At 39.6% G+C, this 23,841-nt stretch overlaps 2 protein-coding genes across 10 annotated transcripts in view; both read right to left on the bottom strand.

Annotated features, from left to right (window-relative positions):
* Positions 1–807: 807 nt before the first annotated feature.
* Positions 808–4,332, bottom strand: LOC103465356 (class E basic helix-loop-helix protein 40). Its single transcript, XM_008410101.2, has 5 exons — positions 3,924–4,332; positions 3,772–3,835; positions 3,426–3,533; positions 2,973–3,096; positions 808–2,803 (listed from the first exon to the last, which is right to left on the bottom strand). Exons 1-5 carry the CDS (start codon positions 3,992–3,994, stop codon positions 1,884–1,886), a joined length of 1,287 nt encoding a protein of 428 aa, XP_008408323.1. The 5' UTR covers positions 3,995–4,332; the 3' UTR covers positions 808–1,883.
* Positions 4,333–7,150: 2,818 nt separating this feature from the next.
* Positions 7,151–23,841, bottom strand: part of LOC103465353 (inositol 1,4,5-trisphosphate receptor type 1-like) — an 87,214-nt gene continuing 70,523 nt past the window's right edge. For 8 of the 9 annotated variants that reach the window (XM_017304776.1, XM_017304778.1, XM_017304781.1 and 5 more), the window contains 7 exons: positions 21,798–21,987; positions 21,614–21,706; positions 18,132–18,271; positions 16,127–16,292; positions 10,210–10,370; positions 9,355–9,516; positions 7,151–8,384 (listed from right to left, as the gene is read on the bottom strand). In XM_017304776.1, coding sequence (XP_017160265.1) covers positions 8,298–8,384; positions 9,355–9,516; positions 10,210–10,370; positions 16,127–16,292; positions 18,132–18,271; positions 21,614–21,706; positions 21,798–21,987 — 999 coding nt within the window. In that variant the 3' untranslated portion in view covers positions 7,151–8,297. Of the gene's footprint in view, positions 8,385–9,354; positions 9,517–10,209; positions 10,371–14,837; positions 14,908–16,126; positions 16,293–18,131; positions 18,272–21,613; positions 21,707–21,797; positions 21,988–23,841 lie in introns of those variants that run through there. The other variant, XM_017304785.1, reaches the window with a different exon arrangement.

The following is a 23,841-nucleotide window of genomic DNA, read 5'->3' as shown; positions in this document are numbered from 1 at the left end:
TGATCATTTTTAAAATCAAAGAGTAAATGATAACAGGTACCTTAGCCACCTTTATAAGGGCTAGAGACATGGAAAAAATGTGCACTGGTCCAAGTTATGCATTGCTGGAGGTATTCAGTGTTTAAGTAGACAGGTCGGCAGAAACGGGTACAATTAGGGAAGACTTCAGTCATACAACAGGTGGATATCTTGATCATGACCCCTTACCTGTATTAAGTACTTTATTCCACCCATATTAAAAACAACTAATCTATAGCAGTTAAAGGTCACAGTGATCATCAACGGATCAATATCAGTCGAAGGAAAACTAATTCGAAGGTATATTCAAGTTGCTGGAATGACCTTTGACTTCAGATGACTTGACACTTTGAGAGTTCCTACTAAATGACAGTAGGAAAAACACCTTGAGATGAGATGTTATAAGTGGATACTTTCTACTGTTGTCAAATGCTTGCAAGGACAAGGAATAGCTGCGAAGTCAACAACTTGATGCATTCATCTGGGCCTGTGATTATTACAAATTATAGTGTTTAATCATTTTTTATTTAACTTGAGCATCTTTAATTAGATCTAAAACTGAGCACAAAATCTAAATTGTATTGGAGCGAATATAAAGTTGCTTGTTTTGCAAAGTGGCTTACGTTAACACTAATTTGGTTTTCCAAATAATTAGCACATAGGCTTAGTTAGCAGAGGAAGCTAAAAGTCAAGTTTTTCCAGGTGTGGCTTGTTGGAAAGTATCTAATTGTTTTATTGTCATCACCCACATCTTTAATTATTAAAAGATACACACAATAAAAACAAATATCCATGGGAAAAATACTTTATTAATACACTTATGATTTATATCAACATTTATAGACAAAATATGTACAACAAACATCTCTCTTTAGGTCCCAAAATATAAAACCTTAAGTACCTCACTTTCTATAGAAAACTAGTCTTCTGGTAAAACTTACATTCACTTCACCCCTTCCTCGTATCTTTGACTCCAGGTTTAATACATTGTACAGAGAATAAACATCTGCAGTTTATCAGCTTCTCACAAGTAAAAGGCAACAGCAAGAACAAACACCGGGTTTGACTTGAGCAGAAAACACGTCGAGTACGCAGACCAGGTCCAGCACAGTGCTACAGAATGTACACTTTCTGAGTACGCAACATTGTCCACACTCTGCAATCCCTCCAGCTGCCTGAGAGAGAGAGCAGAGTGCAAGCACAGGTATCAAAAATAGAAATATACAAGAAGTCTATGAACAATAATTACAGAAATCCCTCTCAGTTCATCAACACAAAAACAAGACATGTCACTCGTTTTGGCCGTCTAATGGCCTATCCCTTCATCCACTAAGGCCATCTCCTTACTCATTCTGTACATACTTCAGAACTTTTGGGTGTTTAAAGTCATCAATATCAAGTCGAGAAAGGGCATTTTAGTGAACAGAATGGTGAACAAAAGACATAGGCAACAAACTTTGGGTGATTAATTACCACTATTTTGGTGCAAAAAGTTTTTAAAGTAAAGTACAACATGGCAATTCTTTGTCACAACAGCTACATAGTGAGATGGATAGTTGTTGTAGGCTTTTACATTTCCACAGCAGCATCTTAAAGACTTCTTTCTTTACATTCAACCCATCTGTATGTATGTGCAGGGCAGTTTGGGGTTCAAACAGTACATTTGTAAATGAGGAAAACCACTGAGTTTTAAACATTCAGCCAGAGTTTTGCATTCCTCCAAGTGTGAATGGGTACTATCTGACGTCCGGATGAGGAAAAGAGAAGATGAATGATTATAGATTACAAACAGCTCAGTCATGTCGTCCACTTGTTGACGGTGGCCATTAGAAAAGGCATTGTCCCTTCGCCTGTTCCTTCATTTCTCATTCTTTGGTTTCCAGGTTGAGGGGTGGTACCTGCTTTAGTGCCTGAAGGAGAGCAGGGGAGTCCATGGGGGTCTGAGATAGGGCTGGGGCAGGAGAGCCTCCTCTGGGAGACAACACAAGTGGAGGTGGTGGTCTGTCGCCAGACATGGTGGGTGAGGAGCCTCCCATGCCAGGGTAGAGCATAGGCACTGCTCCAGGATACCAGCATTTCTCCAGCATTGGTAGGTAGGCCGCAGCTGAAGGGGGGATGAGGTAGAACGGCATGCAGAGAGGATGAGGAGGGGGAGGTGGGTGGGTGGGGGATGTGCTCATGTAACTACCATAACCACTGGACGATGACGAAATCGATGACTCTCCACTTGAGAGCACCTCATCCTCAGAAGACTCCACACGGAGTCGCTTGTGGCGCGGCTCATCGTCCTCCTGCTTGATGGCAGAGCTCTGCCTGTCTCCCAGCGGTCGCTTCTGCTGGCTGTCATGACCATAATAATCAGCGCGTCCCTGCAGTGCCCCCACTTCAGTCTTCTCCAGCTCCCCCCCATAGCCACTGTCTGTGTCTGTGTCACTTCCACTCTGCTCGCCACTCGCTGGCGCGTATGCCCGCTGGATAACTGGAACGCAGTTCCTCCCATAGCCCTCAGAGGGCTTAGGGGGCAAGGTGGTGGCCATTTCCTTGTGAGGCTGGCGCTGGTGGTAGGCCGGAACCTCTTCGGGTTGGGGGCTGTGAGGGGTGCGAGGTCTAGCCGGGCTCTGCAGCACTTCAGCAGCCAGTTTGTGAAGATGGCCGACGAGATGAGTTGGAGTCAGGTTTCCATCAGCCTCATGATTGGCTAGGTACTGGAGAATCTCCTTGGCACACATGTGGAAACCAGAGCGAAACATCTCCTCTGACTTCTCCTGGCTAACAGTGGGTTGCTCTGTAAAAAAAAATGTAATTCAAGAAAACCCATGTGAGCAAATCTGCAAGAAACTGTAATTTTCGTTCAGTTGGAAAATGATAAATTGTCGTAACATCTGCACAACGCCACCTTGATACATTTGTTTGACGCATTATTTTCTACATTTATGCAAATGTCTGTCGCTCACCGATTTGCATGCCACTCTGCAGAGAAAGGATCTTCTGCTGCTGCTGCTCCAGGAGAGAGGTGAGGGCTTTCACATGTTTGAGCGTGAGCTCTAAAACCACAGCCTTCTCCAGATGGCCCAGAGTCTGCGGAAGACACGCAAAGTCAGCACATCTTAACCGCTTATTCAAAACAGAGGCTAAGCTGCACAACCCCATAAAGGCTTCTTGTGCTCTCCAACTTTCACAGCAATTCAGCCATAAGGCGAAGGAAATTCTCAGGTCATTTACTGAACTTTGTTTAATAGCACACTGGCAGCATGTTAGGATAGGACAGAGCATAATCGGGCAGCAGCCAAATTGGTGCGCGCTGCTGACGCACAACTGTAATACCGCCGAACAACCACTAGATGGTGCATTCTACTCAACATTTGTGCATTCCATTCTCCCTTCCAGCCACTTCAGTGTGAACTTACGGTGAGTTTCAGATGTTCGGGTAATAAATCTTTCAACTGAGCGATGCATTCGTTTATCCGATCGCGCCTTTTCTTCTCGATGAGTCTGTGGGGCAGCTTGTAGGTGTCCTATGAGAAACAAAGGCGTTGCGTAAATCCTTTGTGTTAGCAGGGAGTTACACCCATAGGGAGGAATCCAGGAGTTATGTCATAGCAGAAATTGGGTCAACCATTTATGGGAACTGCTGCTACTCTTAATTCCTTCCTTGTAGATTACGTGCAACAAGCTCTGCGGTCGGGTCGTAACAAGTTTGCAACAAGTAATAAAGTGAATATAGATGTAACAGAAAAAAAAAAAAACACAAACCTTGCTCTCTTCTCCCCTTTTTATCCCTCTTCTAGGCTTATAAACATACATTTGGAAATCCATCCTAAAGAAACAAATAGAGCGAACCCGTAAGGAATCTGGGAACAATTTAAGGGTAAAGGTGTCACGGTTTAGGAAGGAGTGTAACTTACCCCTGCACGTCTGACAGATCGGGCTGGTGTTTGGAGAGAGAAGGCGGTTGCTCGCTTGGGACTCGCTCCATTCTTTGTTCGGCTCCAAATATATATATATATATGTATATAAATATATCACCAATTCAGCCACAAGCAAACGCGCATTTATTTACGAGCAGAGTGAAGTACGCTAAAGCGCATCAAAAATGTTTCAGAAAATTTTTTTAAGAATGTGTCATTTTTAGAGCGGCTCTTATTGGTAAGCGCTGTCTCAGGTGCGTTCAGGTTAAGTCCATATAAATTCCACGCTGTGGTCCCGCCGCAGGAGGAAGTCCACCCTCTCCTAGTGGCGCGTCGGGAAAGTGGGGGAGTACGGAGCGACGAGTTAAATAAACCCTCTGACTCTCCACTCGGTCTGACCTACCTCTGTCACATGAGGCTCACGTGTTAAGCGGTGCTGTATCCTCGGCGGGGAGGACGGCCCACCTTTCCCGGGCGAGGCGCCTGAGTGGCCCGGGCGCTGCGGACGTCAGAGTGGGAGGCGGCGCGCCGCGGATCCCGTGTACCACCATGCTGAAGTGTATGGAAACAAGGCTGCGCAGCAAAAAGGGAAGGGCGGCGATGGCGGAGTATTCAGCGGGAGTTTCTGCGTGAGCGAATAGGCTACCTACCGCCAAGAAACACGTACAGCAAATAAAAGACTCTCAGTGGGGATGTTCTCTGGGACTGTTGCTCAATGCATGATTGGGAAAGATAAGTGGGGAATGGTGAATTGTTTAGGAGGCCTTGTAGCACAATCAATGCAACAATTGCAGCAATAACAACAATATTTTCTTGAAACTGCACGGCTCAAATAGGGGCGGGAGGATCCACGTGGACCCGCGCATGGGCTGCTGCGTGTAGTCCGTGTGGATTGTCATGAGGCGGTGCAGACTGTCACGTTGATCTCCTCATGGCCCCAGGAGCCCGCTGACCCTGCCCATCCAGCTTATCCTGCACACGGTGGCTGCACCTGCCTGCTGCTGTCCCTGGATAACACCCCCCCGCCCCCGGCCCCACCACCCAATCCGTTCATCTAGTCCTTCATTTTTATGTTTTAAGACCTTATTTTTCTTACTTCAAAAATGCCTTACTTGTATTTCCCTTCTAGAAAATATTGTGTCACATAGACCCACAAAGATCAACATTATTCTAAATCTTTGAGGCTCCAGTCCTATTTAAAAAGGGCTAATTTGAATTTTCATATTGTTATAGGTGGCAGCCACACAAGCTGCCTCGTGTACATCTAACAATAGAATTGTTAAAAAAGATATCACAAGTCATTGTCTACTAATTTAGGTGTTTTTGCATCAAGGCAGCCAGATGATAGTTTTTCATGTCCAATCAATAAATTGCAACGCATAAAATTTTTTCTTTGCATGATGGGAACCTGCATTTGCATACATTTTTCACATTTGTGTCAATTTAAGTTTGACCAGTCTAGATATGGCTAAAGATTATATAATTATTGAAAAACTGTGAAAGAGCTCTTGAGGTTAGCCGTGAACTTAAATGTAATAAATTTCAGCAAATCCATCAGGTGGAAAAAACAGCAATCGAAAGCTTGGTTTGGGTGCAACTCACTTATCACTTATGACAAACGCGACTCATCACACTTTCTTGTGAATGTCATGCATAAATATTCATATACTATAAGGGCTAGATTTTAAAATGCATTGCTGTAAAATTTCAGAAAACTTCATCTTAATGGTGCACAGAGTCACAAGCCAAACCAAAGTCTAATTTTCCATTAAATCACAAGTGGCGGCCTTAAAATCCATCTTTTTAATCTGACACAAGAGCAGCTGTGAACCCCCCCCCCCCCCCCCAACTTTCAAATTGCACAACTCCAAACTTTTGTTTTCTATGACACCTCTTCTATGATTTTTGTGATCAAACATATGTATCCCCACTTCAATAAAAACTCTACAATAGTAACAAGATAGTGAAAATATCTATTTCCCTGTAAAACTTTTCAAAAAACCCACCCCGCTGTAAGAACTCATCGGACGTCCGACTGATGGTGTTGCTGGAAAACCACCAGAGACTGAAATAGCAACAAGGCAGCCTGGGGGTGGGGGATTTGTTCTAGAAAGTTTTTTTTGTTGTTGTTGTTGCTATAATCAGATCACATCAGTGACAACGTTCCTTAGGCTAAAACAGCAACCTGGTGATATACCTTTAACTGTTATAATAAGACTGAAATTGTTTATTTGAACAACTTTAATCTGATGTAAAATATCTAGTAAAAACATCTGCAGGCAATAAAGTCTATACACACTACTTCTCATATAGTGGAATCATTTTGTCTTTACAGAAAAAATATTCTATTACGGAGAAATGTCTTTGATTGTGATGTTTGGATCGATACAAATTAGACATGAACTTATCTTTCAAATGAAAATCACTGTTGCAATCATTATATATGCATTAGTCCCATCTGTCTCAAAGATTTAGAAACAAATTAAAAGATATCTGAACTAACTATATGTATTAAGACACACACCACCAGACTAAGCCTGGCACTTTTCTCATGGAGATTAAAATGAATGTCTTGATTTTAATTGTTCTGTGCAATATTTAAGAAACATTTAGTCTTAGATATACAGTACTATAACTTTATGATGCCCAACACTCTAACAAGGTCCCCCAGAGTTTTTAGCAGTGATCCTGGATTTTTCTCTTTATTTAATTAAATCATTTACTAATTTTCTTGAATGAAACTGCCACCAGTTAAGAATAAAGATGATTTTCTGTAATATATTTTATGTTATACTAAATCAAAAGAAGTCCAAATAAAAAAGTAATTAATCAATTTAAATATTTTCTATATATGGACATCTTCTAAAGTCTTAAAATTTCATATACTCAAAAAGTACACACCAATAAATAAGCACGCCTTCTTTACACACAAGAGAGCACTTCCTCATTTGTAGAGCACAGCGCATATAATTTACAAACTGTACTTTTCCACAGACTTCTTGAGTCATTCCTGCCTTTAACGGCTTACAGAGAACCGTGGCACCTACACTGTCTACTGGTCAGCGGCTAAAATTTAACGACGCACTCAGAAGCATTAAAATAAACTGCGATGAAGCAACTTGTGGGGGGAAATACCAGCCAAACCTTAGTTTCCTTTTAGTATGACATTTAGTTTGGCATCCTCTTAATTTGTCAGAATGATTCAGAGATAGTTTTTCACAGAGTATTTTACACACTTTATTTATTTAAATAAACTCCAGGAATGGAATGTACAATTCAGACACAAACCGTCAATTAGTAGAAAAGCTTAGTTTGGTCAAGCAGCACGCCAAGTGACCTCATATACACTCAAACACTCAAGAAGGCATTTTCATGAGGATGTTTTACAAAGTAGTTGTGTGCTACAAAAATATCAGTGCTTTGGACTAAATAGTAAAAAAAGATACATAATTCAGTGTAGACACACTAAGGTTTGTGTTTTACTGGCTTCTATAAAGCCCCCATTAATAATCACAACATAGAGATATTTGTAAGGATTTTCACGGTCCCTACCGGGATGTTCGTACTAGACATAATTTAAAGTAAAAGCTATGGACAGGTTTTAAGAAGGCAAAGTAATTTTTTATTACAAAACGTTTCAATGTGAACTGCCCTACGACAAGCAGGGCCTCAGTTAGAGATACTAGGGAGTTCAGAAAGTGACAAATAACTACCTCGAAATTAAAAAAGGAAAAGACACTTAAGTTTTTATAAAAGAAAAAAAAACACAGTATGGATAAGCTATTGTGATTGTCGTGGATTCATGTTTTAAATACAAAATAAACTCTCAATTAACTCAAGTAACTCCAAAATAATTCATCTTTGTTTACACATTGCATATTATATAATCCTATTGCCGTCAGACGAAACCAATTCTTAAATAACGTGCCAAAACAAATCTTCAAATCAACCTATGGCCTGAGTTTGCTGGTGCAACACAGAGGATTTGATCCTCAACAAAAGGACACTTGATGAGAAAATCTCCTTCAGTAACAACGTGACTGAACTTTTGGCTTTCAGGAGGGACAAAAGGCACAAAACGGTCGGGGTCCTAAAGCTCAAGTCACCATGTTCATTTCCTTGACTTACAGGATCGACTTCGCAGATCTCCAGGCACTTTGTGCAAACTTAACCCACACAGACATACACACACACTGCTGAGGGTAACAACTTCTTTCACCGTACATAGACACAAACATGTCTGCTGAAGAGCAATATTTGATGAGGGTCAGGTGAACCATAAAGTCAGATATCCACCTGAAACAGTTGGACACATTGCCCTGCCAGGGAGTGCTGAGGCTCTGGTGAAAGGTGGACTCCCCTCCAGGGAAATCAGGCAGGCTGCTGGGGATTAATGTTCAGATGTGGGGGATGACCCAGAAGTCCCAGTCGTTGTTTTTGCTTCCTCTGCTCGGTCATCTGAATGGGGGGAAAAAAGAAGAAGAGCACAAAGGTGACATTTTAATTACAGGGACTTCTGTATTCTAGTGTTATGACCTTTGCCACCTCGCATTGCTGCTGTCAGACTGAGCTGTGTACACCGAGAGGGCAGCTGGTGGAAAAACTTTGTTAAACTAATAAACAGCAAAAAACGAAATGCTGGCTATTATAAGAGTGGTGCCTTCTTAAGATTTTGTCAGTGCACCAGGGAACATAAATAAATGTAAATGTCTCTGAGCAGGAAGTGGAAATGCATCAAAGATGGGCTTGTAACCAGAATAAGACTATTTTCATCTTCAAAACTCAAAAATCTAATGTTTTCTGATCAGAAAAGGAACCAAACTAAAACTGATTAGGTTAACTGACGAGTTTTATCTCTTTAAAATGAAGCTCAGTGTCACAAAGATATAGAAAAACACAGTTTTTACTGTTTACCTACAGAGTTTCTCAGAAGGGAAAGATGGTAAACAAGTAATGCTATAACTGCTCAAAATCTACTGATTTTTGGTATAGTTCACATCAACCTCATCAAAAAATCAATGGGGAGGAATAGATGTTTGTGGTTTATATTGTAAACTGAATGTGCAGATGCAGACATTTTCTTAAAAAAAGTGTTAATTTAAAACCAGCTATCCAGAGTAGTGTAGCTGAGAACTTGGAGTAACTATCTACAGTGTAGAATATACAGAGACTACTGGTTTAGTGTCAGTAGTTGTGCTAACTCCGCTACATGTAATAGTAAAAGCTCATTTCACAGTGACTGCCATATTACTGGTCTCTTGCTCACTCTAAGGGTTGTTTGTTGTTTATTGGTGTGGTATTTTGGGACGTACTGCTTCCCTACAATGACGACGGCTCTACCAAAAAGGAACCAAAAGACGGAAGACGTTTAAATCCGGGGAGGGTGAGTTACGTTACGAGCGAATCTGTAGCTCGGTAGCGCAGATACCTGCTCCTTGAGCTCCGTCAGCTGTCCAGACAGGTTGATTACTAGTCTCATGGTTGACTCCAGCTTCTCCTGCAGGCTCCTGATTTCATTCTGCTCCCCCTCTGAGTCGCTGCTCACCAGGGACATGGCGCGCATCCGAGGAAACCAGTCCAGGTTGTGCTCCTGTGGATACCCAAGAATATGACCGTTGTGTATTCACAACACCTGAGCAGTAACTTTAATCAGGATGTTTCCCTTGACTTTATGTCGTTTAGGGAAAAGGCTGAAATGTTAGAATCATAGTACGACCAATAAATCCTTGTAATGTTTTGCTTAGATTTAATGTTATAAACCGCAGGCTTGTGTTTTCTTCCTCTTTGGCTGCACCGGTAGGCTGGTATTGTTAAATGGTTATAACCAGCATGTCTGTCGGTTAAGATTAGAAAAGAGGAAGAGATTAGCACACTGGCATGAACGTGTTTTTGTGTTATGAGCCAGGACATGTTCGAAAGTGTGAATCAGTAACATTAACGGATGAAAAAACTATTTTTTGCCTAACTGCTGTTGCCAAAAATGTGACAGAACCTGGTTAGCTTTTGATTCACGACTGATGTCTGTGACTTAAGAAACTCCCTAGTTCCACAGAAAAACTTTAAAATAACTTTAAAAAAAATAAAATCCTTGCAAAGTTAGCCAAGCATATGTTTCTGAAGAAAAGATATGACACAATCAACTGGTCCCTTTAAAGTAATTCAACCAGCAAATCATTTCCCAAAGTGCCTATATAAAACAGTAAGTGCAGCACGTTTCCAACAAATGAGCTTCCACCTTCTGCCAAGGAGGCACGGGTATTTCTGGGTGATTTGTTTCTTTTACCTTGATCATTTCTGCCACGTAGCTCTCGGGCCCTGTGTATTCTGTGGAATCTTTCACTTTCACCAACACTATGAAGTACAGGTAGTGCCACATGTTGTGCTCCTCTTTGATGTGCTCTTCAAACGTCACCGTCTTGTTGTCAAACTTGTCACGCTCCAAACCTGCAGTGCAGAAGGCACGGTGTTGGCAGTCGTGTGTGATTTAGAAATGCAGAAAGAGAAACAAGCAAAATTAACTGCTGCTGCTGCTGACGGCTTCTTATTCATTACTTTTCGTTTAACGGAGTCAAAATTGACTTTGTGCCTCACGTTTAATGAAACAGAATGAAATATTTACTGAAAATGAAATACAGATGTTTGAACTGAACAGTGGGGGTATTGGTAACACTGCTGCCTTGCAGAAAGAAGATCCTGGGGGTCGAATTCAGGCCTGGAGTCTTTCTGCATGGAGTCTGCATGTTCTTTCTGTGCCTGTTTAGGTTTTCTGTAGGTGCTTTGGTTCTCTCTGATGGTAAAAAAAAACCGTTAATTGGTCTCTCTGAATTGAGTGTGTGAAGTGAGTGTGTGCAAGCTTGATTGTTTATCCCGTGTGTCTCTGTGTTTCCCTGCAACGGACCGGCGACCTCTCCAATGTGAACCTGCCTCTCTCCCTATGATAGCTGGAGATAGGCACCAGCTCCACCATGACCCTTCAAGGATAAACAGGTATAAATGATGGATGGATGAGTTTATCAGTAAAAATGATGCAATTTGTAGTAAACTGAGGTCCAGTTTGTACGGTTTGGGTGTAAACAAGCTCGATTGATTTAGGCACATTTTCAGTGTTGGCATCTACGACCCCAGAGTGTTTCTCCGTTGAGACCAGGACAGTCTGGGAGCAAGGCCATCTGGTGCAAAGCTCGTTGTTCTTTTCGTGATTACAGTTGTTGTTTATGACCCAAATCATATCACATTTAGTGTGAAATGACAAATCTGGGACTGTATTACCTAATGGCTCAGAGTGTGTATTTAGTGTGTGTATAAGTAATTAACTGCTATTTAGAGATGCAACAAGAAATCAACAAAAATAAAACAAGTTTTAGATAAATGTACATTAACCATTGACTAAAAAAAAAAAATTAAACCCTTTTCCAGATTTTGCCAGGTTTTCAGAAACAATGACAACAAAGTAGTTATTGTGTAGCAAAAGGCAGAAAACCTGTACATTTTAATAAAATTCAGCATCATTGCACTCAATAGTTTATTTAAAAATATCTAGAATGTGACATCATTAATAATTATTGGTGAATGGTTAACGTAGTGTTACTATGCAGGAGTATTGTAAAACAGTAATCCCAGTGCAACTTCACTTAAACACAGAGCGCCACAAAAAAACAAAACAAAACAAACAAAAAAACACAAGTCTGATTTACTCAAGAGTTAAGTCCTTTGCACTCCCAATGGAACCTGGTTCTGGTCGGAATAAAATAAAGGACAACCAGATTCATTGTGACTTGAGGATTACAATGTATATCACTTGTCACATGTCTATAAATGCAATTAATAACCTATGGGACAACTATCTATCCATCTTATCAATCTATCCGTCTATTTTATTTATTTTTTCTCTCTATCTATCTAAAGTCTATATATTGCACTATTAACAGGAGTTTCAATAGAGGCTGTTGTTTTGAAGTTGAACAGGTTTTACATTGTGTTTGAGCTGGAAACTGTCAGTCAGATATGGCAACCCTGCTTGCAACCAATGACCTATCAATGCTTCGTTTAGTTGTTGAACAAGTTTATTATCTTGGAGCGTTAGCTTCTCTGTAGGGAATGCCAGTGTAATTTGATATAAAATAATAGAGACTTGTTTTTTTGAAGCTGCCCAGGAGTGTTGCCTCTCAGATTTCCTTAAAATATTGGTAATATCTCATTTTGTATTTTTCTCATGAACCCAATATTGTCTACCATTTCGGTAGACAATATTGTAGGATATACTTCTGAATGAAGAAGTATGTCCTCTGGCTGATTACACTTTTTGTTTAGGCAAGTCATGCCTGGATCCGTTTACTGGGTGATTTGTTTCTTTTACCTTGATCATTTCTGCCACGTAGCTCTCGGGCCCTGTGTATTCTGTGGAATACACAGGGCCCGAGAGCCCTGTGTATTCCACATTTTTGAAAAAAGGCCTCAGGAATGATCTGTTGGAGCCACAAATGTGCCACAATTTTTTATTTTGTTTTTTATTTTTTATCTGGTTGCACAGATGTCAGCCAAACATAACGGTTTTTTTTTTTTTTTGACTGAAAACTGTTTTCAGAAGAACTGTTTTCAGAAGAAGCAATCAGGTCTTCTTCCAGGGTGAGGGAATATCACAAATTACTGTCTCGAGGAGGAGGAGGAGGAGGAGGAGGAGGAGGAGGAGGAGGAGGAGGAGGAGGAGGAGGAGGAGGAGGAGTCAGGCGTTCCACTTCTGTGCTTCATTCCTTTTGCCTTGAAACTCAAACCTTGGAATGATATAAGACTTTTATAACCTTGTTCCAGTTGCATGTTGGTAAACCAGTTAGATTAGCTAATTGTTGTACACATGGATCAAGCTAGCCTCCACTTGTAAGACAAGACAATCATTATATATTTTGCTAGATGTTACATGTTTGGTAACATATATTAGTCAGTGATTTGTGTGGGACTGGTACAAGTTGGAAATAAAATTGCGGCTAAAACCAGGTTTTACCTGCTGAACTGCTATGTTGAGTTGTCAAACTCATTTTTATTTTGGTCCACATCAAGATCACGAATGTCCTCAAAGGGCCAGCTGGCAGAATGCATCGATAAAACTACTTATTAAAAAAACTGTTAAAATATTACAGAGTTCTCTGCATTTAATGAGTACTTCTTAAAAGGGCAGAATTCAAACACACTGTGCCTTTTTACAGCAAAATCAAGAAACTATGTTGCCTTCAGTTGTTATAAAATGTTGTATATCAAACATGACTTAAGAGAACTTTGTCTTCATAATTTGGATGCCTTAAAATTGGTCTCTGTCTCTTTAAGAAGCTCCTACTTTTTCAGATACTCTGCTTCCAGGATGTCATCACAACAATATGTCTCAAATAATAATACATATATTTTAACACTGATTTAATTCTAGAGTATAGAAGGCATATTATGTGCTATACAAATAAACTTAGATTTTGATTTGATTTGAGTTTTACACACGTCGTTTAGAGAACGTGTTCAGTATATTGCTTTAAAAAAAGCAGGGATAACTTTTCATGAAACTAAACAATGAAACAGTGTTAAAAAAACACCAATTCTCAAATTGCAATGTTTAAAAAAACGCCAAAGGAAAAACTTGGTATGAGCAAGAATTGGTGAATCTCCAGTCATAAGGAAAACAAAGAGATATAAAGGTAAATAAGACATGTCTTAATTAATTGAAAGCTGAGATAGTAACATTATGATAATTAAACCAACAAAGTAGTTCTCATAAATAGGAGGAGAATTGGAGGACGGCGTGAAACATAAAGTGAAACTAGTCCTGTTTCCTAACTTTTTCCATGTAAGATGGAAGTGAGCTTGATCTGTTGCACAAAGACAAATTCGTCTACAGGTGAAAATCAGATCTATGTGTGCAGGACGCACATGGAGTAATTCAATCATCCGCCACAAACCCCATGAGATCTACAAACTGAATAGCGCACACTGAGAGACAGAATGGCTTATAAAACCAAGCCGGAGGACGTCAGGCGACTTAATTCCTGCGGAGATCAGCTCCTAATCTCTGCATCTCCTGTTCTCTTGTGGTCCTTCTGGAAACCATAGAGACAGCAGCTCCCCCTGTGGCCTGGCCTTATTTAACGTGACTGACTCACAGCCGATGGCTGGCTGGCTGACATAATGCTGTTCTCCTTCCATATGCTTACCACTTGTTCTGACTGCCTGTCACAACATATGCATGCTCACACACACGGTCCCATACTGCGCTCACACTCATTATGGCTTGGATGCACACGCTGTGCGACATGTACTCCTTGGAAACATGTTTTGATCACATCAGGACATGCAGATAAACCCTGTTTAAAGCAGAAACGTAGTTTGGCTAATTGTTGGAGATGCGCAAAAACATATGGTAGGGAAATTAAGAGTATGCATGAGATTGAATGTGTAGGAGAGAATGTGTGTGCGTGTGAGACAGACATGAATTATGGAGGCGAACAGAGCGGTGGCAGGAAGCTCTCATGACTCAGCCTTCCTTGGAACGACAGTATAGTGAAAAAGAGGGAGGGGGAGACGAGGGGAACTTCAGCAAGCTACATAGACCTCTACAGACCTACTTACCAGAAACCACTAGCACAACCTGGAATCTGGTGCTCTAGGTTGGAAATTTGGGAATGTAAGGAGTCAAGTAGAAAGCCCTTCAAACAACAGAGAGTAGCCATATCACTCAGACATGAGTCTGCTCTTCAAAGTTACTGATAACACTACATGTGCAAAAGTGCAGTGAAAAGCCTTGAATATAATGGAAATTTCAATCTACTGCAGTAAATATATTTAACGTGGTTTTAACTTGTAGGTAATAAGGCCTAATTGCAGTTTCTCTAAAAATTAGAAGGCATAAGATCAATTAAATTTTTTTTTTTTTACTTTTGAAACGTTGAAATGTGATGAAGACTCTTGACATATTGGCTGCCCAATAGGAAGTTATTGATGACTTCTGTAAGAAGATAAACCCACAAAAACATATTGTTAAATGGCTGGCTGTCCACATAGAGCTGCATCCAAATATTTAAATGAAAGCTGAGAGAGAGGAAAAACTGGGGCAGAAAAAAGAGCACACATAGATGTCCCTGAGCAGGAACTGTAGCTTTCCTGTTGAAGTTGCAATATTGTTAGAAACTCCTTATCTTGGTAAAGGAAAAAAAAACTGAATTGTTGTTCAGTAGTCTAAAAGTCAAAATAGAAATATAATTTCAAAATTAGAGTCAGTTTCTCCAGAGTCTAGCACAAAACCCAAATTTCAGGTTCGGCGTGAGATTTCCACAGTCAGCGATGGTTTGGGGAAACTAGGTCAACTCCTGGTGTTTTCTGAAGTTCAAAGTCAGCAGGTCCATCTAAAGCGCATAGCATTTCATATTTTCTTTTGCTGACAAACTATTAAGATGTTGGTATTATTTTTAGCAGGACTTGGCACCTGCTCACACAGGCAAAAATGTCAGAAGCTGGTCTATTAACCAAGGTGTTATTGTGCTTGATTGGCCACTAAATCAAGCTGTTTGTCTCAGGACCCAAACTCCTGAGATAAACTGTGGAACATTATCATAAAAACAATTTGTGACTCAGCATTTGGTCCTGAGTCTTAGCCCTTTAAATATTTGAGCTATGATGAAAATGCGCCCAAAAGAAAAAAAATCCTAAATAATTATTTATATCCGAACAGCAGCAGTCAAGGCGTAATTTTAAAAACTGCTTGTCACATACTTTTGAATCAGTTTCTTAAAAGCTAACTCTGTATCCTTACCCCGGCTATTTCATTGCTAATGGTAAACAGAATATTGTAGTTAATAATCGATTACCGAGGATAATGTATGCATACATACAAGCCAATCCTGAAATACAAGTCGTGAAAAACAAGGAGGAGTCAGTGTCGCTATGAGCTACCGACAGACAACAGTTTTTTTCTAAAAACATAATACATTTTATTAGGAAATCACACCGGTTTGTGAAAAAATGCACAATACTGCAAATTTCCTCTAAAGTCAGTAAATGCCAAGATATAGAAGAACTCGTCCAGACTTCGACACACCTGGTAAAAATGTGCGAAGCATAAACTCCCTTTAAAAAGTGGAAAAATCCAACCAACAGATTTATTCAATTGGGATTTTGCCAATAATTTACTCCATTCTGACCCAATACGAAAACCAGAACACACTCACCACAGATGAAGCAGGTAGTCTTCAAAATTTCTTCTTTCTTCTGTTTTTCACTTCTCAAATCGGCAAAGGTGTCGATGATGACACCAAAGATGAGGTTGAGAACGATGATGATGACCATGAAGAAGAAGAGCAGGTCATAAATCACTCTGGCTGCAAACAGTGGCTCCTAAGTGGGATAAGGAAAATAAGTGTGCAGTTTGTAAATCCTCAATGTAAAAGAGATATAAAAAGAAAATAAACTGATGTGGTTTCAGTGAGAAAAATAGGCCTGTGTTATAGATTCACATGTGGAGACGATTATTTGAGTTAAAAACGAGGTTAGGCTTGGTCGTCATGGATAGAAACGGGGCAACAGGTGCTAACAGAGGCTAACGTAACAGGTGACACCAGAGAGTTAACGTGATGCAGCCCGTCTTATGTCAACCTTATGTGTTCAGACTTGGATACGTGGGTCAAATTCAGACACTCATTTCAAATGGAGATGTCGAAAGGTTTTTTTTTTTTTTTTTACACCTGTGGGACAGACTTCTAAAGAAAAATACTAAATATGACATAAAATATTATTTTATTGCTGCAGCATAAAAAGCTAGCTCTTTACTTTTAGTGCATTCAATTTTGGGGGAAATATCCTATAAATAAGTTAAAATTTTTAAATTAGCCTGCCACTTATAAACAAGTGGCAGGCTAATTGGTACACCTGCTGTTAATACATTGTATCTTTTACCAACAGAGCATCACTTGGCTTATTTTTCTGACATTTAAAGAGATTAAAGTACACAGACAGAGGGATCATTCACCAACCCCCCTTTGTGCGGAGTCTACATCATCCAGAGTCCTCTTATGATTTATTTATTTTCTTCAGCTCACCAACACCGGGTTTTCATAAGATTTATGTCTAAGGACTGAGACGGCTGATTTTCTGTCTGACGGACCATTTCTGTATTGATTTGCCCCTATGCTTTGGATCATTACCAATTCCAAAATCCACATGAGCACAAGTTCAGTACCTGTGATAACATCTCCAGAACATCTTTGGTTTCTTAATAGCGACCCACTTTTGTGCTACCAGGAGGTTCACGCAACCTGACATGGTAGAGAGAGTCCCACCTAACAGTGGGAAATGCGGTGCTTTTCTACATTTTCATCCTTCATTTCAAAACAGATCCAGTTGGAGAGTTGTGGAAAAGCTCAATCTTAATGTTTTTCTACCAAAGAAAAGATTGTAGTTATAGTGCCAGAAGCATTTAGCAAACAATCATCACTAACAAAAATAAATATGGGATCTCGTTCAGGTCAGTAGCTAAAACAAATGGCCTTTGTTGTCATGGTGTGCTTGTAGTCCAATGTACCAGAAAGTTATGACTAATTAGAAACTCTGATCAACTCAAAAACAGAGAAAAAAGTCCTTCAGAAGAATATTTCTAAGCAACTGAAAGGGGCACCAACATGTTTGTCCCCCACTGAAAATATAGTTAAAAGGTGAATTTTCCCACATTTTCAGTAAGAAGAAATTCTTACTGGAGTGCAAGATTATTTTATTTTACTTCTTTAGCACGTCTTTATCAGCGGTGCCAACAAATTTGCATCCACTTTTATTAAACACTCACCAATAAATTTCCCTACCCTGCAGAGTACTGACCAACTGTGCCTTTCTTCAAAAGTCTCAGCCGACATTTCACATTTCTGATCTGAGTAACAAGTGTGTTGCAAAGAGGGTGAGGGAGCAAGTCACATCCTCTTTTTGACGTCATTTGTGGTTCAAGTTGAATTCGGTGGAAATCTATTTTAAAGTTTCATTCCCTAACACAAGCCAGAGGCAGCTGTTGGGAAACATTGCGAAAGCGCCACGCTCTTGAAATAAAAACAAGTTTGGCTCACAATGAGCTCAGAGCCAACTCACATGACCTGTGCTGCAGAAGCAGCAGCGGCAGCAGCAGCAGATACAACGCCCTCCCAGGACACACGCACACGCACATGCCTGGAACCAATTCAGACTGGAGTTTACCTCCTTAGAAGGCTTGCGGAGAACATCTCCCACACCCCCTCCGCTTCTCAAGCCGTGACTCAGCACCGTAACAATACACATGAGAAGAGAATCGCACGTCCGCTCCATGTCGTTTTCATCCTCGCTGTCGATCCCAAACTCTGAGGAAGAAAAGAGAGCCGAGACATTTTAGTCAATCTAGAGCAAAAGGTTTTACAAGAACTACAAAGCAAAGCAATCGCAGTATAGGTTGGCATTGCTCTAGATTTTATTTCATGAACTGGTGTAACTGGACTATCAGGGAATTAAGGACTTTATGTAACATAAAAAAGCCATACACAAAAGACTGTATATAAGCCTCACTAATTTCACTGAAGAAAGAGATGATCATTTTTTACATGCACCAAACATGAACTCCTGTTGTTTTTATGGCCAAATGTAGCTTTACTGGCAATATTTTAAGGAAAATAAGATCAAGCAAATATTATCTTTATTCAAAAACAGTCCATAAATCATCAGCTTGGTGGTGATAATAGGGCATAGTCTGGGCATGAGTCAGCAGCATAAGACTAATGGTAGGATCACTTGTGATTAAAAGGCTATAAACATAGGCACAGCATGTTTGCTATTATTGCAACCATATTAATTACTACAGTTACAATAAGAGCATCTGTACAATGTATTTTTATTTTGATTTAAGTCCAAATTAGTCCATCAAAATGATTTTTAAATGAATCATGTCTTTGATAGAAACTGTTCTTGGCCTAATTTTCATGACTTGTTACAGTTCCCACAGGTTTAAAAGAAAACTCTTCCTTGTTGTCTTGCAACTGAAGTATTGCATAAACATGTAGTCAGTCCTGAAAATTGCAGTGGTCAAACGTCTTCTAAAGACGTCACAGGTCCAGACATAGCCTAACATTATTCCCAAAGGTATTTGAAAATACAGTTTACCAACACATCTACTTACATTTTTGATAAAAAAAATTCTTTAAGGTAGCATGCTGCATTACTGAGACTCTATCTGCAAAGTTTTAAATGGAGTACATCTTAATTATGATCGATCAAAAACTTTTGCCTGGGATTTAGTGGATCTCAGGGTTGAATACGACACAGTTTTGCTTGGCATAATGATTCATAGACAGGAAAAGGTCTGGTGTTGTCCTAATTATTTCAAAGTCTGGGAATAATTTGTGTTATTTGGAGAGATAATATCAGGAGTACCTCAAGACTCTGCGCTCGGGACACTTTTATTCAACATCTACATTTGACATACAACTTTATATTTTTGTGTCACAACTTGAAAATAGTCCATTACAATTGGTTAGTGTGTTCATAATGTTAATGAGATGATGGGTCAGAATTTCCAGCAGCTTAGCATCAGATAAAAGTGTTTTTGTTGCCAAGAATGCAAAGTTAGAAAAAAAAAAATTCCCTAAACTGTATGTATGTTAAAACAGCACATTATGCAAACAGTACTATGTGTCATTATAGAGCGAGACCTCAATTTTTAAACTTTATTTTAAGGGTGTGAAGTGCTTTATGGACCAATAAAAATCTAGTCAGTTGAGGTCTGGTAAAATGTGGTAAAACTTTGACAGCAGCATTTGGGTCGAGTTGTAGCTGGTTGATAGTATTTCTGTTTTAATGGAAATGCTTTACTCTGGCTATATTTATAGGGTGGTAATCAGATGATTTTAAATAGACTTTATGTTCTTGTTTAAGGGTTTCTGGTCAGGTTTGAATCATGTAGGTCCTCCAGTCTTTAGAGACCCTGTCTCTAAAGGAGTTTAGAGACCCAAACTCCTTCGAAATGTTCAGAAACTGTGGGCTCCTTTAAATCATGACTGAACACATTATCGCTTACAACAGCTTTCTTACAATCAGCAAAGTCTACTTGGTCATGTTTTTTCTATCATATCTAAGCTATTTATTTGTCAAATTTGCATTTTAATGTCACCTTGTGAAGCATCAATTTTCAATCTTGTTCTTTTGATAAATTTTGTATTATAATGTAATTGTGATTTTTCTGTCCCATATCTCACATTGAATTACCTGGTGCTAACAAATAAGCTCACCTTTTTATACACAACCATGACATAGAATAGACACACCCACTAACATTAGCACTACTTTTCAAGGGTCCACTGAGCAAAATGTACTTACTTTCTACAGGTTATGAGAATACTTTCACAGTATGAATATGTGATGCACCAATTAAAACTGCACTTCATAAGAAAGCCTTTCGATGGGTCGGTACCTCACAACTCTTGTTTTTTCCACAACCAGAAACATTTCCAACTTGTCTTTCTTGTGAGTGAAAAGTGGAGCAGCCTTTCTTCAGCCAGCAAACAGGCAGTGTGCAGCAACACAATACCTGTACGGCATTACAATGATTTATATGGAAATGGAAATCTTTCCATATAAATACACATTTATATGGAATAGAAATGAATTCCCACTTTAAACTGATTTACAACAAGAATCCCTGACTTTGTTGCATAACTCCACATCAGTCGTGTTTACATGCTTTGGCTCCAAGTGTGACGCCTGTTAGTCAAAACAACAATGTTTTTGTTTTGCTGAAATGTGAGACGGTGAAATCTGAATCAAAGCTGTATGCAAGTTATCTTAACATTAGAGAAGGAGAGCAGTTTAATGCTCCAAAAACAAGACTTGTTTAAATTACACGTTTCTATGCCCAGTTTCAAGGTTGTGGGTTCAAAACCTTTTCTTGGCTTTTGGGAACATTTTCTGTCTTTTATGTAGGTAAAATATAGACATTACAGCTGTGGGTTAGTTCGTAGATAGTAGTTGTCACAATTTTCTTTGCAATAATTTTAGACCTCATAAACTTCGCTGCAAGTCTTCTTTTCAGTCTTAAGGTCACCGAACAGCCAGACTGATGGAAAGTTTTAGGGAATTTGTTGTTTTTCTCTGGGATGCAACAGTTAATCAATGTCACATGCAGGTCGACGAGGTCGCATGTGAACCCTTTGGATCAAATTGCAGTCACGTGACACTCGTATGAGTCACAAGCAGGTAGGTGTGCGTTGGTGCCAAAATGAAGAACAGAGGAAAACCAAACACATAAAAAACAAAATATCACAATATTATTTTCCTTTCTGTGGTCTGACAAGTCACTTCTCTGGTATCTTCCTCATAACACAAGCCGATTTTACAAACAACTACCCCTTTCTTTATAAAGTTATTCAACAGCCCGTTTAGAAAACACGGAACATGAAACCAAATCTGAACCAAAGCCATCTACCAATTCACTTGTAAGTGCTCAAATGAAAACCAACATTTCACCCTGAACAGGTCAACTCAGGGAACACAGGCCTTTGCTTCAAAAACTGATATGAAAACCATAATTTAGGCTTCTTGACTACCCTCAAACATTCAGAATTAGGTCCAATTTAGAACAGTACAGCCTTAAACCAGCAATGGCTAATAAAAACTCTTTAGACAGTCAGAATATGATGCATCACATTATTAAATACCTTCCTGCTGAGCAATGTTGCTGCAGTTCTCATTAAGGCCTCCTTGACACATTCCTGTGTTCAGAAACTCCCCAGCGAGACTGCCGCCACTCTCTATAAAGTAAAAACATAACAATGCACAGAATTTAGTGACATCTAAAACAACAAGGACAACTGTGACAAATGGACTGCGCTGTCCCCTTACTTTGGGTTGTGTTGGCAATGCGGTCCACCTCTAAGATGAAGTCGTCTTTGAAGAAGATGTAGCCGACGATGGAGAACAGATAGACCAGGATGAGAGCAAGCACAGCCGTCAAAACGATGGAGCGTCCGTTTCGGGTCACGCTCTTGATCACATTCAGCAGGGTCTCTTCTCTGTATACCAGGTCAAACAGCTGCAGAAAAACAGCATGAATTGAAAAGCAACAGAATTAAGAATCTGTAAAATGTAGAAAATTATAAGTTTGAGAATAAAAAAATGCTTTTTGTAAATTTTGTTTCCCTTCTCAGGAGACACAAAAAGCCAGTATGAATCTTGCGGCTTGATAAAAAATGTGTATGATCTATGTTCTTGATGTTCTGCAATTTATGGTAACAACGAGAATTTCACAGGCAGGTTGAGTAGTGAACCCTGCAGTCCGCTAATTATGTAATTATCTAATTGAATTATGTAAAATCAACTTTAATTTTTTTTTTAGCTTTATAGCATGTTATAATGTTATGCACACCTAAAGTGTTGCTTTGATTTTTTCATTCATATCTGATAAATAATTGAATCACCTGTGGCAGCAGCCATTCGTTGGTGCCTAAGCACTTTCTCCCACAAAGCACCGCCTTGGAGCTCCAGTCTCCAAGCTCAGCTTCCACCCTAATGAGCAACTCCCCTCACTCAGCTCCTCTAGACTAGCAGCAGCGGTGATTAGCAAACACCTGGTGGAACTGCACATCTGCTGACCCTGTCATATGAACTACTTGCTCAACGCTTCTAAGAACGGTTGTAAATGGCATCACGGAGAACCACTGTTGTGACGGCATACTTAAGGCAAGCCTCTTAAAGAGACAGAAGCCAATTTTAAGGTGTCAAATTGCAAAGTAAAATTTCTTTTAAGTTATGTTTGATATATACAGCAGAATGTAACAACATTACTTTACTGTGCACCATGTGCTTGCAAAATACATAATCCCGCCTTTTTAGCATAAATGCAGTTTGTAATTTTCAAACAATCGTAGTTTATAAAAGTGATGAGTTTTGCTCCATTAGTTTCCAGATAACCGTCCTTGTTTTTTGTAAAATGTTTCCAAAATGTAGCAGACCAAATTCAACCAGCTGACCAGCAGTGCACAAGATTAGGTTGGGTAGGCGCTCTTTTCTACTCTATGCTCCAAACAGATAAAACTCCCAATCCATCTTAGACTTCCTCTGGCATCTCATTACTAGAAGTTTTTAAAGCATAACTTTACATTGGTACTGATAACTAGCCCTTGACTGCTGTGACTTTTAAAAACACTGGCATTGTCAGTCTGAAAGGTTATCAGATTGCTCTTACACCTTGAAAACTACAGCAGTAACATAAAAAACAACTTCCACATAAAACATTCCTCCATTCCAGAACAACTGTGCCTATTTTTAGAGACAACGGGTGAGAGGCAGATTATACTCTGCACTGTTGAGAATAAATCTGTGTTTTCCTCTCTGTCTTTTAGCTATTTGCATGTTCATATATGCATAGATGCCTTCACATAGATCACATGCGTGCAAAGCAGAAGCTAAAGGCAATGACATGTTAGGAAACACCTTCAAAGTTAAGGTTAAACAAAATGACACACTAGGGAACGCCCTCTTTAGCGTGTAGTTTAGACAGAGGCTAAAGAAAGAAATTACAAACTGTTGTTTGATGCCATTTTGCTCTGCTAGCCCATAAGGATAGCATGAACAATGGACCAGCTGTATTTTGGTATTAACAAATGAAATTCATGAATTCAACTCACTGACTCTTCTTCAACCTCATACATTAAGAACCTATCATGGAGAAAGGATAATTGTCCACAGCATATCAAAAGGACACACATGGATGCACTCACACCCATCAGCAGTTTATAATGGCAAAATAAACTGCTGATGGGTGTTTATCAGCAGTTTAAACACCCATCATTCTTATAGAATTCATTCTATGAGAATGAACTCATAGAATGAATTCATTCTCATTCTATGAGAATGAATTCTCATGGAATTCTATTCTCATAGAATT

The sequence above is a fragment of the Poecilia reticulata genome, linkage group LG5, assembly GCF_000633615.1.
Source record: "Poecilia reticulata strain Guanapo linkage group LG5, Guppy_female_1.0+MT, whole genome shotgun sequence".
Classification (NCBI taxonomy): domain Eukaryota; kingdom Metazoa; phylum Chordata; class Actinopteri; order Cyprinodontiformes; family Poeciliidae; genus Poecilia; species Poecilia reticulata.
Note: the sequence above shows the minus strand (reverse complement) of the source record. Positions and strands in the feature narration are given on the sequence as shown.

Coding starts and splice junctions, on each gene's coding strand:
- LOC103465356 (XM_008410101.2), bottom strand. CDS start 3,994: ATGGAGCGAGTCCCAAGCGAGCAACCGCCTTCTCTCTCCAAACACCAG. Junction 3,836..3,923: donor GATCTGTCAGACGTGCAGGG/GTAAGTTACACT, acceptor TTGTTTCTTTAG/GATGGATTTCCAAATGTATG. Junction 2,804..2,972: donor GCAGAGTGGCATGCAAATCG/GTGAGCGACAGA, acceptor TTTTTTTTACAG/AGCAACCCACTGTTAGCCAG.